The sequence below is a fragment of the Peromyscus californicus genome, unplaced genomic scaffold, assembly GCF_007827085.1.
Source record: "Peromyscus californicus insignis strain IS unplaced genomic scaffold, ASM782708v3 Scaffold_3__1_contigs__length_106647218, whole genome shotgun sequence".
NCBI lineage: Eukaryota > Metazoa > Chordata > Mammalia > Rodentia > Cricetidae > Peromyscus > Peromyscus californicus.
Window position 1 is genome coordinate 57,727,756 of NW_026294551.1, and position 16,005 is coordinate 57,743,760.

The window sequence follows — 16,005 nt, forward strand, 5'->3', positions numbered from 1 at the left end:
ACTCTTCAGGGTTTTTTTTTTTTTTAGGTTGTAAGTTAAAGTAATAGTCAATGACAAAGTAATAGTTTTATCTTCTAAGTGGATGGCCTTGTGCACATTAGATGGAGGAGAAAAAGATTCCCATTATCAGTAAAGCTGTCTATAAAGAGGAATCACGGTAGTATTGCTAGTCAATTATTTAAATTTTTTATAATTCAAATTAGTAAAACTGTCAAAACATCCCCATACCAAGAAGGTGTGCTAGGAGCTCAGAGGAAGGACAGATTGAAAAAAAGAAACACATCCCCACGCAAACTCCACTGCTCCACAGGGCTGCTTGCTTCTCCATGACTGCCCAGACCTTCTAAATGGTCAACACCTAAATGCCAATTGTTGAAGATGCGTCACCTCTAGGTTCATCTAGACCAGAGGTTCTCAGCCTGTGGGTCATGACCCCTCGGGGAGTCAAATGACCCTTTCACAGGGGTTGCCTACGACCATCTGCATATCAGATGTTTACATTATGATTCATAACAGTGGCAAAATTACAGTTATGAAGTAGCAGCAAAAATAATTTTATGGTTGGGAGTCACCACAACATAAGGAACCATATTGAGTGGCCACAGGATTTGGAACAAGTTTGAGACACATCTAGAAAGCTTCTTAGAAGAAAGCAGTTGAGCAAGGGTAGAACCTCTCAGCCCAAGTGACTTGATGAGATTCTCATGGGGCTGGAGAGAGACTTCACAGATCAGAAAATCAGAAAAATCCTAAGAGGAAGGTACCTGGCAATCTCCAAGAGGCTGTGTCACAAACCAGCAAGAACATCACTCCATCCTCTAGTCTAGCTGGGTTTTCAGGCCATCATCAACCATAATAATGTCTTGTGGAAGTATGAAAGATGTGCTGAGAAGGCTTGGACAGGTACTTTTCTAGAGACACAGACGTTTTCAGGAAGCACATGGAATGTTCTCCATGTTGTTAGTCTTTAAAGAGGTGCAAAGTTGAAACCTCAATGAAATGCCATTCCATGTGTATTAGGATAGCTTCCATCAAAACAAGGTGGAAATGACAGATGCTGATGAAGATGTGTGACAGCTGGAAGCCCAACACGTTCCAGGCCTGAATGTAAAATGCTTAAACTGCTGTGGGATGGTCTGCCATTTCCCCAGTGAATTAAACATAAATTTATCATGTGCTCCAGCGGTTCCACTCCTAGGTATACACCTGAAAGAACTAAAAACAAGCCCCTGAACCTTCAAAGCAATGCCATTTGCCATATTTACAAGCTTGAACCAACCCAAATGCCCACCAACTGATGGATGACTAAAGTCATGGTATAGCCAAGCCACTGGATATTTTTCAGTCATAAAAAAAGGATGCCATATCGACAGCTGCCACAACATGAGTTAACCCTGAAAACATTATGTCAAGCATAAGAAGTCAGACACAAAATCCATTCATCTGGGTCTTGTGTATAAAATGCCCAAAGTAATCACATTTAACAAGATGGAGATTGGCAGTTGTGGGAGCTGGGGAGAGTGGGGAGTGAAGAGTGATTGCTTAGTGGTAAAGGACTCATTTGGAAGCAATGGGAATTTTACAGGACTGGATAGAGATGATGCTCACACAAAATTGCAAATGTACAAAATTGTTCCTTGTGTTTTACCTCAATCATTAAAGAGGCTCTCCTGCCCAGGCAGTTGGTAGCCTAGGCAGGGGAAAGGAGGTTGGATTTCATTCTTCCTCACTCCCTCAGTAGGTGATTTGACCACTGTCCAGTACCCTCAACATACTCAGTGAGGAGGGCACACAAAGCTTCCCAAGTTGGAGCCAGCTTTGAAAGTCAGACAGAAAGGTTGTCGCGGGTGACAGCAGGCTGAAGGTCAAAGAGGAAGGAGGTCTGCACAGCTGGAGAGGAGACCCAGGAACGAGGACGAAGAACTGCGTCCTGTTGCCGCCATGGGGCTGTGCCTCATCTTTCAGAGGATCACCAGCACATTGGTTGTGGGCTGCTGGGGTGCATGTTATTTGGTAAAGGGGTGTGTGTGTGTGTGTGTGTGTGTGTGTGTGTGTGTGTGTGTGTGTGTGCGTGTGTGTGTGTGTGCATTTGAATCAGTGCTACATTAGGACGTCTTGCCATCTCTAGCCACAGGGTATTCCCTGCCTTTTTCCAGTTGATGAATCTTAGCCTGGGACTTGAACACCACAGTGGATCCACCCCTGATCTACCTTCAGGAAAATGCATGTGGGTGCCTTCTGTGTCCTGTGCGTTATGAAGAGGAAAACAAACGTGCAAATAGACAGAGGCCAAGCATCCCCTGTGCTTACAGGAAGAATAAAACCATACAGTCCTGTTAGGCCAATAATGTTTGTCACTCGCCAGCTTCTGGAATGTTCCTGTACCCGTGCTATGGTAATATAGGGGAACAAAAGCATCTCCAGGTCCCTTGCGTCAGCAATAAGACAACCCACCCCCTGTCAACGCAAGTCTGAGGGGATGAGGCCTGAACAGTAGCTGAGCTGGAGGGAGATGGTCACCAGACCCTTTAGAAACTCACCCAGTACAGAAATATGATTAATTAACTGGAATGCCAATCGATTATAGAGTAGGGAAATACAAAACCACCAAACTCATAGAAATACTCCCAACTATTATTAATTAGTCTCCAAGAGGAAGACTCAAAAAAAAGAACACAAAAGAAAAAAAACCCACAAAAGTGCCCACAGTGATAGGATGTCTGAGTCAGAGTAAAGAACACTGTAGGCTCCTTGGAGGTCACACTCAAATGTGCTTTTTGTGGTTGACGTCTGGAGGCTGCTGCTGCTGGAGACTGTGCCAGGAGCTCCCTCTTCTGTACAATGGTGGAACTACACTTTCATTCCAATTTGACGCCCATGCTAGCTCGCTCTCTCTTCCTTTCAACCGCCTATAATAAAAACAGGTTTGGATTTTTTTTTTCCTACTCAATGATAATAGACGTATTGCTTACCAACATATGAAGGCCTTCTGCTTTCCAGAGAAGGTATAGAATTATCCTCCAAAAGGACATTTGTTACTTTTATGATCTTAATAGCAGCAACCCCCCACCACTACTGTGTATGTATGTGAGTGTGTGTGTGTGTGTGTGTGTGTGTGTGTGTGTGTGTGTGTGTGTATGTGTGTGTGTGTGTATTTGTACATGGGTGTATGTAACAATATATGCACACATAGCATACCACAGCCTATATGTGGAGGTCAGAAGACAACCAATGTAAGTCAGTTCTTCCCACCATTCTGGGTTCTTAGAATGAAACTCAAGGCTTGGCAGCGAGTGCCTTTACTTATTAAGCTGACTCCTATGATGATCTTTTTATGGTCTTTTTATTGAACACTAAGGTGCAAATTAAATAATGTTTTCTTCCTCTTACATGTGATGAAATTTAGAGATATTAAACTTACATAATTGCATCACATTCACACATTTCTCTTAATCCCCAAAGTTGCGCCCTTAAGTCCCTTCACTGTGCGCAGATCATAATGCACAGCAAGTGACTCCTGGAAAGGTGCAGTGGGTGGGTAGCCCTCCTCATAGTAAAGAATCAACATTTCAGAGGGCATGGCTTCCTGCCACACATGGGTATTTGGTAGAGGTGAGGGGAAGACAAGTGTGCAGGTGTGTCTGGCTTTGTGAACCACATTCTGGATCAGTAGAGACAATGTTGACTTCATCTAAGCCCATGTCCTTAACAAGTCAGCTTATGTGTTTAACTGAGGTGCTTGCATACACTGTCACGAGTGACCCCTCATCAGAGTGCTAAGCTATCTGTAAGCCTTACATAAGCCACTGAAGCTCAGACTTCCGCTGGACTCCACTCCAGGAAAGCTCCAAGAGCCCCTTGTATGACATAAGGTGCCTATGTGCAGTGAGGTTGAGGATTTCATGGCAGATCTGTTCATCTGCTACATGACCTCTGTTGGGAACTATACACCATGCATAGTATTTCCGGGATTTGAGAAAACCTCCTCACCACCATCACCTAAAACCCAGGCCATGTTTCCCTTCTCTTTGCAGTCCAAGTCTTTGGGTGATAGTAAGAACCGCCACAAGAAGCCCAAGGACCCCAAACCAAAGGTGAAGAAACTTAAATACCACCAGTACATCCCTCCAGACCAGAAGGCAGAGAAGTCCCCTCCGCCCATGGACTCCGCCTATGCCCGGCTGCTCCAGCAACAGCAGCTGTTTCTGCAGCTGCAGATTCTCAGCCAGCAGCAGCAGCAGCAGCAGCAGCAGCAACAGCAGCAACAGCAGCGGTTCAGCTACCCTGGGATACACCAAACACACCTCAAGTGAGTACAGCAAGCTGGGGTGGAGGCTTCTGGGCAGAGGTAGAAGAAGATAGCGTCTCTGTCTGAGGCCTACAGGGTCCGCTGCTTGGGACCAGTGTGTCCTGTGTTACATCGTGTCCTTGTCTGGCATGTTTGGAACACGACTCTCTTTAGAAACCATGCACACATGTTCAGGACCACGGGGCTGAGTGGAAGCAAATAAAATCAAGGTCCTTTAGAGAAGAGGGAAACTCCTAGCATGTCCAAACTAAACTGTGGAATGTCTAAGAGTGCAGAGTTGGCTTTGCTGGCAGTTCGAGTTCACTGCTAAAGTGACAGCTTGGGAGACTGACCCCTGAGCCCGGGCTGTGTACCCGTATTGATAGGTCCTATTCATATTCCAGGAGGACAACATCCTCACCCATACAGGTAGCACGGGGGTTGTTTCACCGCTCTTTGGCCACCCTTGGGTCACAGTTTTAAATGTATCCGAAGCTGAGCATGATTAAGATTTCCATGGCACGCCCAGGCCTCTCCAGAACAGTGCCTCAGCGAGGTCGTGGGTGAACGCGCATGCTTTGCTACGCCACAGTCTCCATCACCCCTTTCTGTGTCCTCAAAATGAACCTGGGCGGTTTTCTGCAATGTTGTTCCTCCCCCATCCTCTTCTGTGGATTTGTTGCCTGCCTGATTTCTGTAGGCAATTACTCTGAGTTTGTTCCAAGCTCCCGCACACAGGTCTGATTGCATTCTAAGTGACTCTTTGTTTTTCAGGGAACCAAATGAACAGATGGTCAGAAATCCGAATTCTTCTTCAACACCATTGAGCAATACCCCTCTGTCCCCTGTCAAAAACAGTCTTTCTGGACAAACTGGTGTCTCCTCTCTCAAACCAGGCCCCCTTCCAGCAAACCTGGATGATCTCAAGGTATAGAATTTGATCTATTTCTTATTTTCTTTTCTTAAAAAAAAAAACAAGCCCAGAGATGTGCTATCACCAGCTCCTTTGCCACCGGGTTTCTTGAGTGAAAAAGTAGAAGAGGGAGAAAGTGTGGGATAGACCCAAACGTGTTGCAGAATTTATGGTGCAGTGGTCAAAACCAAACCTGCAGATCCTGCCTCGGCCTCCCTAGGCTATTCAAGCTCCAATCTGCTCTCTTCTGCACCTTAAAACTCCTCGTTAGCATAAATAGGTTATGAAGAATCAGTCAAGGCAGAGCTTAGCATCGAGTAGAGGTGTGCAGCTTATAAAGTTTCCAGAATGTTCTAAAGCAATGGACAGTTTCATGATGAACCTTTGGCAATCTCTGGTGAAATAGGAAAGACAGAAACCATGAGAACTTGAATTGCTCTTCATGTAGCTAAGGACAATCCACATAGCTAATGTGTTCACATTTCTTCCTAACGCTTTTGAGTTTTAAAGTAGCCTTTCCATTAGAAAATGCCTACTATACTGATGGAAGTTGGGTGGTTTGGGTTCTTTTTGTCCAATACAGATATTGTTAAATAAGGATGTTGAGCCTCACTGAATAAGAAACAATTTGGTGTCTGAGCCCGCTGTCAGTAACATAATTTAAAACAATGCCCTGTTCTTTCATATTCCCAAATCTGGGAATGTCTGCCCTAAAGTGACAGCTTGTTAAATGACATGCGCATGGGATCTACATTCACTCAAGTGATATTGGATTTCTAATTGAACCCGGTATGTTTCAAAGCAAGTCTCAAGATTGACATGCTCACCCTTCTGTCCAGTATTCACCATGGGACTGAGCAGGATGGATGTAGTTTCTGCAGTGTATGAACATTACCCACCCCCTCATCACATTGTCAGTGATGACACTTGCTTGTCTGGTTCCCACTCTACCTACTGCTCACCAAAAACCATCTTGTAATTTTTTTCTCTAAAATCCTGCATCTTTAAAGGTCCTGATAGCTTTTTACTATGATAATCCTGCTCATTCCTCCATTATCAGTCCTCATTATTACCCTCATTTCTATCCTTAACCCTCGGCTAGCAATTTGGTTTTTCTTTTGGAGGGTCAGGAGGGAGGTGGGATAGCAGTTACTACAAATTGAAGGATATCCTATGGCTGCCAAGAGCTGATAAGGTAGATGCTACATGCTGCTATCAAAGTTCCTCTGTTCCAGCAGGGCAGTGGTGGAGCACACCTTTAATCCCAGCACTTGGGAGGCAGAGCCAGGCGGATCTCTGTGAGTTCGAGGCCAGCCTGATCTACAGAGTGAATTCTAGGAAAGGCACCAAAACTGCACAGAGAAACCCTGTCTCAAAAAACCAAAAACAAAAAGAAAAAGAATAAAAAGTTCCTCTGTTCCTTCTATAGATCAAAGAGGCTTGTTTCTGTCTAGCATGCACGCACCTAGACAGAGATGCTAAACTGATAATAATACTCCTTGGAGCCATGAGGTCACTTCCCTCCATTCCTCAAGTTATAAGTCCATGGAGATAAAAGATGCCATCTTACCTGAAAATGTTACGTTAAGTGAAATAAGCTGAGTGCAATGGTTCAGACACCGGATGAGTTGTCTTACCTCACACTTGAATAGGCAGATTCATAAGAGACAGAAAGTAGAACAGAAGTTACCAGGACCATCCGAGGAAGACCATAAGGAGTAACTGCTTATTGTGGACATAGTTTGAAATTGGAATGATAAAAAAATTTGTGGGAATGGATGGCAGTGTGGATGTGATAGCTGAAGCTAAACTATGTAGTTGATAATGGCCAAATAGTAAGCCTTATGTTTACTTTCCCTTCATAAAATTATTATTATTTGAAACTAAGTAATTAAAGCTTAAAAGTCCTGGGTCCATGTAAGGCTGGAGAGACTGAGAGAAAACATAGCCTAGAAGTGCTTGTGGCATTAGGCAGAGGAGAGTCCCCAAAGGTGGTTCCTTCTGTGCATCCAAGCTCAGAACCATTGGTTAGTGACAATTACAGTAATTAGGACAGTTCAAAGGCATGGTGGTGGTGGTGGTGGTGGTGCTGGTGCTGGTGGTGGTGACAGTAGCTACCATTTTTTTAACTAGCCACTCAATGTAGACTCCTATCTGGTCAGGTCAATCTTATCAGTTCCATTTTTAAAACTTAAAATAAAAAGCCAGAGTCTTAAAGGGGTTCAATGACATGCAAGTTAGTCAATTTGCAAGTAATGAAATGGGGCTCGAGTTAAAGTAGCTGATGGCAAAGGTTTTGCCATTACTGTGAAAGATGAGACTAGAAAAAAAGGGGTAAAGGGAGGGAGCTTGGCTGGATTTGATCTCTCACTTAGTCTGTGGGGAGACGTGTCCCTGAGTCCTGGGAAAGTTATACCAAGGGCAGAATTCCAGTAAGTTGAAGAAGAAGGACCAGAGACAAGTTCATTCAGGTTAGGAATGCTGAGTAGCAACCAAGAGAAAACCTAACCCATTTCTATGATAAGAAACACATTAATCTCACTTAATTCAGCTGTGCTTCAGGGAATGGGGGCATAAACTTTAGAATCCTTAGCAAAGTGGGGAAAGCTGAAACTAGAAAAGTGAATGAGATCATGAGAGGGAAAGAAAAATTAGTGGGAAGGAAAGAAATGGTGGGGAGGCGGGGGAGAGGAAGAAAGGAAGCCCACCAATACACTCACCTTTGCAGAAGGGTGGAATGAGGCATTTACGAAGGTGGTCCTCCCTGAGATGATTAGGAAGGTAATACAGTATAGGCAACGTTTCTTTAGCAAATGTTCTACCGTGTAAAGGGCACTGAGAGGAGTTTGGTTTCTCCTCACAGAGATATCAGGGTTGGGAAATAGCTCTGTGAGAAAGTGTTGGCTGTACAAGTATGGAGACCTGAATTTGATTCCTCAGTACCTATGTGTGGCATTTGTAACCCCCTCGCTAGGGAGGCAGGCACAGGAGGATCCCTGGGACTGGCTGGCCAGCAAGTCTAACTCAATTGGGCAATCTCCGGGGCGATGACAGACCATCTCAAGAGAGAGAGAGAGAGAGAGAGAGAGAGAGAGAGAGAGAGAGAGAGAGAGAGAGAGAGAGGAAAAGAAAAGAAAAGAAAGGAGAGGTAGACCTCTGGCCTACAGAGAGAGAGAGAGACAGACAGACAGACAGGCAGGCAGAGATAGAGACAGAGGAGAGAGACAGAGAGAGTTATTAGTGGTTTTTCATAGCACATTGACATTTTAAAATTCTATTTCTAATGAATTAAATGTGAGGGAGAGTGGGGGAAAGGAACTAAAAATTCTGAAAACTGCGAAAATGTCTGATGGAAACTAAGAAATTGTCCATTTGAAGGTGAGCTAGATAGTGCTATTTTTCTGTGTGTTTAAGAGCACTTTTCTTTCAGAGCTAGATACAGAGTTGCATGCTAATTAATTTATAAAATTTGCCTCAGAACAACTCAAGAGAAGAGAGGGAAACAAGATTGGCATAACCAATAATTATTGGTTATTTGATGGGTTTATGAGTCCCTTGTGTTTTTCTAGCTACTCTTGAATATGTTAGAATTTTTCCATACGAAGTGATTTTAAAGTCACCAATAATTAGAATAGCAGTGAATGTAGAGAAGAGAGATGTGCAAGCCTTCATCTCAAGCAAACCCACACAGCCAAATAATCTGAAATTTTTAAGGGAAATTGAACTAAACAAGCATTCATTTTATTGTAGAATGTGATCTGCATTACTTAATAATGTAACCAAATTATTCGGTGCAAGAACAGATTCTAAAAATAAGTGTAGAACTCATTAATTTTAAGTAACTCAAAATTAAAACAATAATGAGTTGCCACCTTGCAATTTTTCAAACCAGGAAATTTGAAAGGAAAAAAATTTGTCCAGCAAGATTTTGAAGAGAAGTAGTGTGCTGGATGCCAGCAAAGGCGGCCATGGTGCTTTTCTCATAGCTTTTAGTTGATTGTAAAGTGACATTTTCCAGCTGAAACATGATCGTGTATAGCAAAGGAAATGCCATTTTAATAGACAAGAGCCAGAGAAAACATGACATCATGCTTCTTCCAGCCTGAAATGCATGTGAACACATTTTGTTTGACAACAACTACTTTTAAATAATTATGCTACCCATAAATTTCTGACATGCTTTCCTTAACACACCATAAACATCTTCCATAACTTTTAATATTCAATAAAAGTTTTATTTTTAATAACAGCAAATCACTCCATCACCTAGTTAGCATTCCACTCCTGGACATTTAACTTGCTGCCAAATGTTTTGCTATTCAGAATAGGATTTCAGTGCCCTCTGTACATACATCTATTATTTTATCTGATTATTTCTCTCTAATAACTACATACATGTTAGATTTGTGCTTTAAAATACATTGATTTATTTTTTAGCCTGGTGTGGTGGCACACACCTTTAGTCCCAGCACTCGGGAGGCAGAGGCAGGCAGACCTACATGAGTTTGAGGCCATCCTGGTCTACAAAGTGAGTTCCAGGAAAGCCAGGGCTAAATAGAGAAACCCTGTCTTGAAAAAACAATAACAACAACACAAAAAAAACAGGAAAAAAACATTAATATTTTTTAAAGTTCTTGAAGGATATTACCAGACTTCTCCCTCCTGAACAGTCTGCTGCACAACCACATGCTGAAGCAGCCCTACTCCATCATGAATGTGCCCACGTGTGTCCCAGTGCACATTAAGATGCAGACCCCCGGCTCAGTGGTGTGGGAGGGAGTAAGAGAGCACATCTCATCAGCTCCCAGACATTGTCAGGCTGCTGCTTGCAGGAACGTACCTTAAACAGGACGACAGTAAGTCCTTCAGCTTGCCGAGGTCTTTATTTCACCGCTGCTTTGCTCATACAAAAAGCTGCTACTTACTTCTCTGTCATGGGGGTGAATCAAAATATACCTTTTATTTTCGTTTCATTGCTTCTTAATTTGTTAATGATCCTACACATATATTATGGGACATTTTAAACCTGTGTTTTTGTTTATAAAGAGCTGGGTTAGATGTCTTACCTATTTTTACATTAGGTCTCAGTCTTTTTCTTTTTGTTAGTTTTTGTTTATTTATTTATTACGTATGTATGAGTGTTTCGCCCACATGTATATAAGTGTACCATGTACATGCTAGGTACACACAGAGATCAGAAGAAGGTGTCATATCCCCTGGAACTGGAATTATAGGTGGTTGTGAACCACTATGTGGGTGCTGGGAACCAAACCTGGGTTTTCTGCAAGAGCAACAAGTGTTCTAAACTGCTGAGCCACTTCTCCAGACCCCTTCCCCTTTTTCTTTTATAATGATAAGCACACTTGATGTGTTCTCATTTGGGCAACTTAATTGTTTATACTGCCATTAATTTCTTTCTAAGGATTTCTATTTGAATTTGCATTTGGGGTATGCCTTTTTGATTCATCAAAGTTTAAATCTTGGTTGTGGATATTTTTATGATTACCTCATTTGCTTTTATGCTCAAAAACCCAGTTCCTACAGAAAAGCTTTCTCTGTGTATTAGTCTGTTTTACAGACTCATTGGACCTTAGGTATCTAATATGTTTCCTGCATTACTCACAGAAGTGATGTGTCTGTTTAGAAATGTGAAGGGCTATTTAGAAAATACAGTAAAGAGTACACTAGCTAACATTTTATCATATGTTCATCTACATAATTTTATAAGCAAACATAAGTTTAAATGTATGCATTGTATGCATGTGTTATTTATCTAAAATAATATCAAATCAAACTTTCTTTCAGTTAGTAATAAACCATAAACAATTATCCATCACCCAGTGTCAACAAACTTTCATAGCTTTAATCTTAGTGGATCTTTGGTACCCCGTCATTTGCAGTATTCTTTATTTAACCAGTTCCCATGTCTGTATATATTTCATAGTTTACAACTTGTGAACATTATAAGAATGTGGAAATTAATTAGCTACATGTGTATCAATATAATAATAGTGGCCTTATATTGCGCAACCATTTTCCAGGCACTATTCCAAGTGCTTTCATAAATCTATGTATGCCCTTGCAAAAATGTATAGGCAGGGATTAATATCCCACTTCAAAGAGAAAGTACAGAGGATCAAGAATCTAGGAACAGGAGGGCCTAGTTTTTATTGCCATGTACTTTCTTCAACATCCAATTGCTCTCCAGCCAGTCATGAAAATTAAAATAGACCCAACATACAGCTGAGCGTGGTGTGATATGTCTGTAATCCCAACACTGAAGAGGTGGGCCAGAGGATTAAGAGTCAGAGGCCAACCAGACAAAACAAAAACAAAACACAAACTGAGGAAGTGGAGAGTAACTCAAGAGTAGACATCGGGTCTATCATGTGCAAGGTTCTGGGTTCTGTCTCTTGAACAGAGGTATCTGTTTGTATCTGTGTAACAGAGATATCACATTTGTGTCTAGGCACATTCACATACACATGCACAATCTTCCCCACTCCCTAGCCACCCACCCCCCTCAAATGATGTTCACATAAAGTCTTGTTCTCGAAGTCTGGTCCAAGACCAGCGGCATAAATGTCCTCCTGGGATTGTTATAAGTGGAAGATTCTGGTCCCCCCCCTCCCCCACCCCGACCCCACTCCAGACCTACTGAAGCCAAACTCCAGGATGGGCCCACAATCTGTGTTTTCTATCAGGCTCTTCAGTGAACTGGTGTATGTTTAGGCTTGAGGAAGAGCACGTGGTAGAAGAAGCCAGAATGCTGGACAATCGTCGCAGCTTACTTATGTCTAAGCCCAGGCAGACACCAGTTTTCCATAACACTGAAGCAGGCTGAGATAGGTTTGGAGAGCTGTGGGTTAGGTGACTTTACCATTGAATTAAGAAAAGCATTCCCATGACTATGGGCAGATATGGTCTTCACTACAGGGGCTCCATGTATGTTTATTTTTTCATTACAGTGATGTGAAATGATATACATTCCATACACATCATACTTGAACTGATTTTTGACTCGTGGGCTAGTGATAGCTGTCAGTCTTTTCTGTTGGGCAGCAGGAGTGGCCTCTGGGTTCAGATCACTGTGGGCATGGGAGTGGCTGATGTTTCATGCAGGCCTTGTAGCTTAGCTGGCTTGTGCCACAAGTTAGGTGTAGTCCCTGTGATTTTGAATTCATGATATTTTCACATTAGGATGGACTTATTAGGAGATAAAGTTTTAAAAGAATCTCTTAGAATTCCATAAAATTGGTTTAAATCAGAGGCAGGAGAAAAATTACAAAGAAGTATTACAAGAGAAACGGATACGTATTGTGAAGTCCCACGTGCCTATCCCGTATCCCAAAACTCCCTAAAAAACAAATAGAAACACACTGTGAGCACACTTCACCCGACACTGCACTAACGAAGCCTTTATTCCCGTAGGTGTCAGAGTTAAGACAACAGCTTCGAATACGAGGCTTGCCGGTGTCGGGCACCAAGACGGCACTGGTGGACAGGCTTCGACCCTTCCAGGACTGTGCTGGCAACCCTGTGCCCAACTTCGGGGACATCACGACGGTCACCTTCCCTGTCACGCCCAACACCTTGCCCAGTTATCAGTCCTCCCCGTCAGGCTTCTACCACTTCGGCAGCACGAGCTCCAGCCCACCCATCTCCCCGGCTTCATCTGACCTGTCGGCTGCGGGGTCCCTGCCAGACACCTTCACCGATGCGTCGCCTGGCTTCGGCCTGCATGCGTCCCCGGTGCCTACCTGCACCGAGGAGAGCCTGTTGAGCAGCCTGAATGGGGGCTCAGGCCCCTCGGAGCCTGATGGGCTAGACTCGGAGAAGGACAAGATGCTGGTGGAGAAGCAAAAGGTAATCAACCAGCTCACCTGGAAGCTGCGGCAGGAGCAGCGGCAGGTGGAAGAGCTGAGGATGCAGCTGCAGAAGCAGAAGAGCGGCTGCGGCGACCAAAAGCCGCTGCCCTTCTTGGCCGCCACCATCAAGCAGGAAGACGTCTCTAGCTGTCCCTTCGCAGCCCAGCCAGTGTCTGGGAAGGGACAGGGCCACAGCTCCGACAGTCCCCCTCCTGCCTGTGAGACTGCTCAGCTGCTGCCCCACTGTGTGGAGTCCTCAGGTCAAAGCCATGTACTCTCATCCACGTTTCTCAGCCCCCAGTGCTCCCCTCAGCACTCGCCCCTGGGGACCCTGAAGAGCCCGCAGCACATCAGTCTGCCCCCATCGCCCAACAACCATTACTTCCTGGCCTCCTCCTCCTCGGGGGCGCAGAGAGAGAGTCATGGGGTCGCCTCACCTAGCAGCAGCCAAGGGTGCGCACAGGTAAGAAAGTGTGGCCTCACTAAAAGTGTGTCTCAGGAGATGGACTCCTACCTCTAGAGAGCTGGAAGGGGTTCCTAGAAGCTGGCAGTACCTTACTGACTCTAGCGACCTTGAGTCCCCACAGCCAGTCTTTGCATCGTGGGCTGGCAAAGTCGTTCTAGAAAGGCTGAGAAGGCAAATGTCTGGAAATCATAGCGTCTGTGCCAAAGTCCTCAGCTTTGCCCTTGCAGCAAACAAGCACCCACAGACAGTTTGTAAGAACACATAACTGTCCAAAAGAAAGTTACCTACAAAATCAGGCCCCAAGCAACATTGAGCTTGTGGGCTATTGTTTGCTGACTAATGTTCTCCAAGTGGTTTAATATCAACCCTTATCAAAGCTCAAATCATTCTATCAAGAGAGCCAAAAGGAAGTCAGGCATGGTGGTACTGGCCTGGAATTCCAGCACTCTGGAAGCTGAGGCAGGGGATGGCTGTGAGTTTGAGGTCAGCTTAGGTTACATCCTAAGACCACATTTGGAGGCATGGAGTGGGTTTGGGGAGACAGAGAGACAGCCTGTGTGTGAGAAAGGACTTCTCCTTCTCTTACATTAGTATCGAATATTTATTGAGACCTGCCATGTGCCACACTTTGGAGGGGGTCGGGGGAGGGGACAACAGGTGATAGGTGGTGAGGAAATAGGAGATTGATGGTCTGTCTTGAGGAGAGAGTAGAGAAGGACTAGGTTCTGTGAGAAGGCTGGAAGTTTACAATCTCCTCTAAAGGGGTCAGAAATGTTGAAGGGGAACCTTGGAAGAGGTAAAGGAGGAAACATTGTTAATATTTGGGGTGAAGGTATGGGAGAAGCATGAGGTGAAAGTAGAACGCCAGAGGATCAGACCGAAAGCCAGTGTGAGTCTGGGACATAATAAGAAAAGAGCTGTAGAAGAAGAACAGTTCAAAGACTACACCCAACATGATCCACAGAGTCTTTCCTTTTGTTCATGAAACTAACGGATTATTAGGAAAGTGTGTAGAAGACTTTTTGAAGAAGAAAGCCACATTGTCAGATTATAAAATCTAAGACAATGACCCACATTGGGTAACTGCCAAGTATCCAGAGGAATGAACAGAAGCTATCTGTCCACTGTCACAGCACCCTGTGGCTCCAGTTTAGTGTTTTTATTTGACATTGAGAAAAATGAGATCCAGGAAGACTGAACTCACTGCCTAGAATGTCAGGATTAGTTGATTTTAAAGTTTATAATGAAATATCGCTATCCTGGAGGTAATGAGAGTGTACTTTCACAAACCTACCTGAACAATGCATTCAAATCAGTGGTACCCACTCCTGAAGGAACATACTGGGAGGCATGTGGACTAAAATAGCCTATCAACACCATTCAGAAACATCTATTGCATGCATGGTACCCTAGACAACAAAGGTAAAAATAGCCCTTGGGCCATGATTTTCCATTTTAAGGATATTGGTGCTATTGGGGAGGAATAAGATGGTACAATTTGTTTACAAAGACTCTATAGGACAGTAGCAATTTCACGAAGAGCAGATAACATGACTAATCTATGGCATTAAATAATGCAGCACAGACTAGGTGGGTAGGGGAGAGATTGATGGTGAAGTGCTGGCAGAGTCCTGGAAGGCTTTGTCACCAATTTGCCCTTCACAGTAGCACTAAAAAGGAGAAGGCTGGGTCAGGAGTTCAGTAGACTTGTCTTTTGTCCATGAAGCTGAAGGGTTTTTGGAAAGTCTAAATGGGAAACAGATACTCCATGTGAACAAGATAAGTAGGTAGAATGTAAAAGGCATGGTTACAGGAGGAGAATTCAGGTTCGTAGAACTAGGTAACGCCTATAGTCATAGAAAGTCTTAAACTCTTACACAGGTGAGGTGTGTGGAATCTATGCTGCGGATGTGTGAGAGCTAGTGGAAGTTTGTGACCCATAGGTGACATATGCCAAGCCAGATTTTAGACACGGTCATCTGCTAGTAGAATTCAGGAAGCTTCGTAAATATCAGAAACCTGGGGGCAAAAGATAGGGGCCAAAAGTGTCAGCTAAAGCCACACTCACGTATGCTGCTGGCTCTTTAATTTGTCACATGTTCCTTTCTACAGAACTCAGGTGCACACGAAGGCCATCCTACTAGCTTTTCCCCGCCATCTTCCAGCCTCCATCAACCTTTCTCTGCCAACCAAGCAGACAGCAGTCATAGTGCTGGGCTCAACCCTTGCCCCAAAAGCCCAGTTATTCATCCAAAGGTCAGTACCAGAGAAGCTGACAACCAACCAGTTTCTGTGAGGGTCAGGATTGAAACAGGAGCCCTGGGGGAAAATAGTGTTGGAGACAGAGATGGATACATAACAGATTAATATTAAGGAAAATGGAAAACTGGGGTCCAGAGTCAAGTCTCTGTAGAGGATGTGAGAGAAGATGCTCGTAAGCTGGGGAAAGGAATGGGGATATAAAGAGTCA

The 16,005-nt window shown here is 43.9% G+C and overlaps 1 protein-coding gene across 2 annotated transcripts in view; it reads left to right on the forward strand.

Moving 5' to 3' along the window:
* Myocd (myocardin) overlaps positions 1–16,005 on the forward strand; it is a 95,571-nt gene that overhangs the window by 70,246 nt on the left and 9,320 nt on the right. For both annotated transcript variants that reach the window (XM_052758956.1, XM_052758957.1), the window contains 4 exons: positions 4,035–4,309; positions 5,063–5,216; positions 12,633–13,532; positions 15,648–15,791. In XM_052758956.1, coding sequence (XP_052614916.1) covers positions 4,035–4,309; positions 5,063–5,216; positions 12,633–13,532; positions 15,648–15,791 — 1,473 coding nt within the window. The remainder of the gene's footprint in view (positions 1–4,034; positions 4,310–5,062; positions 5,217–12,632; positions 13,533–15,647; positions 15,792–16,005) is intronic.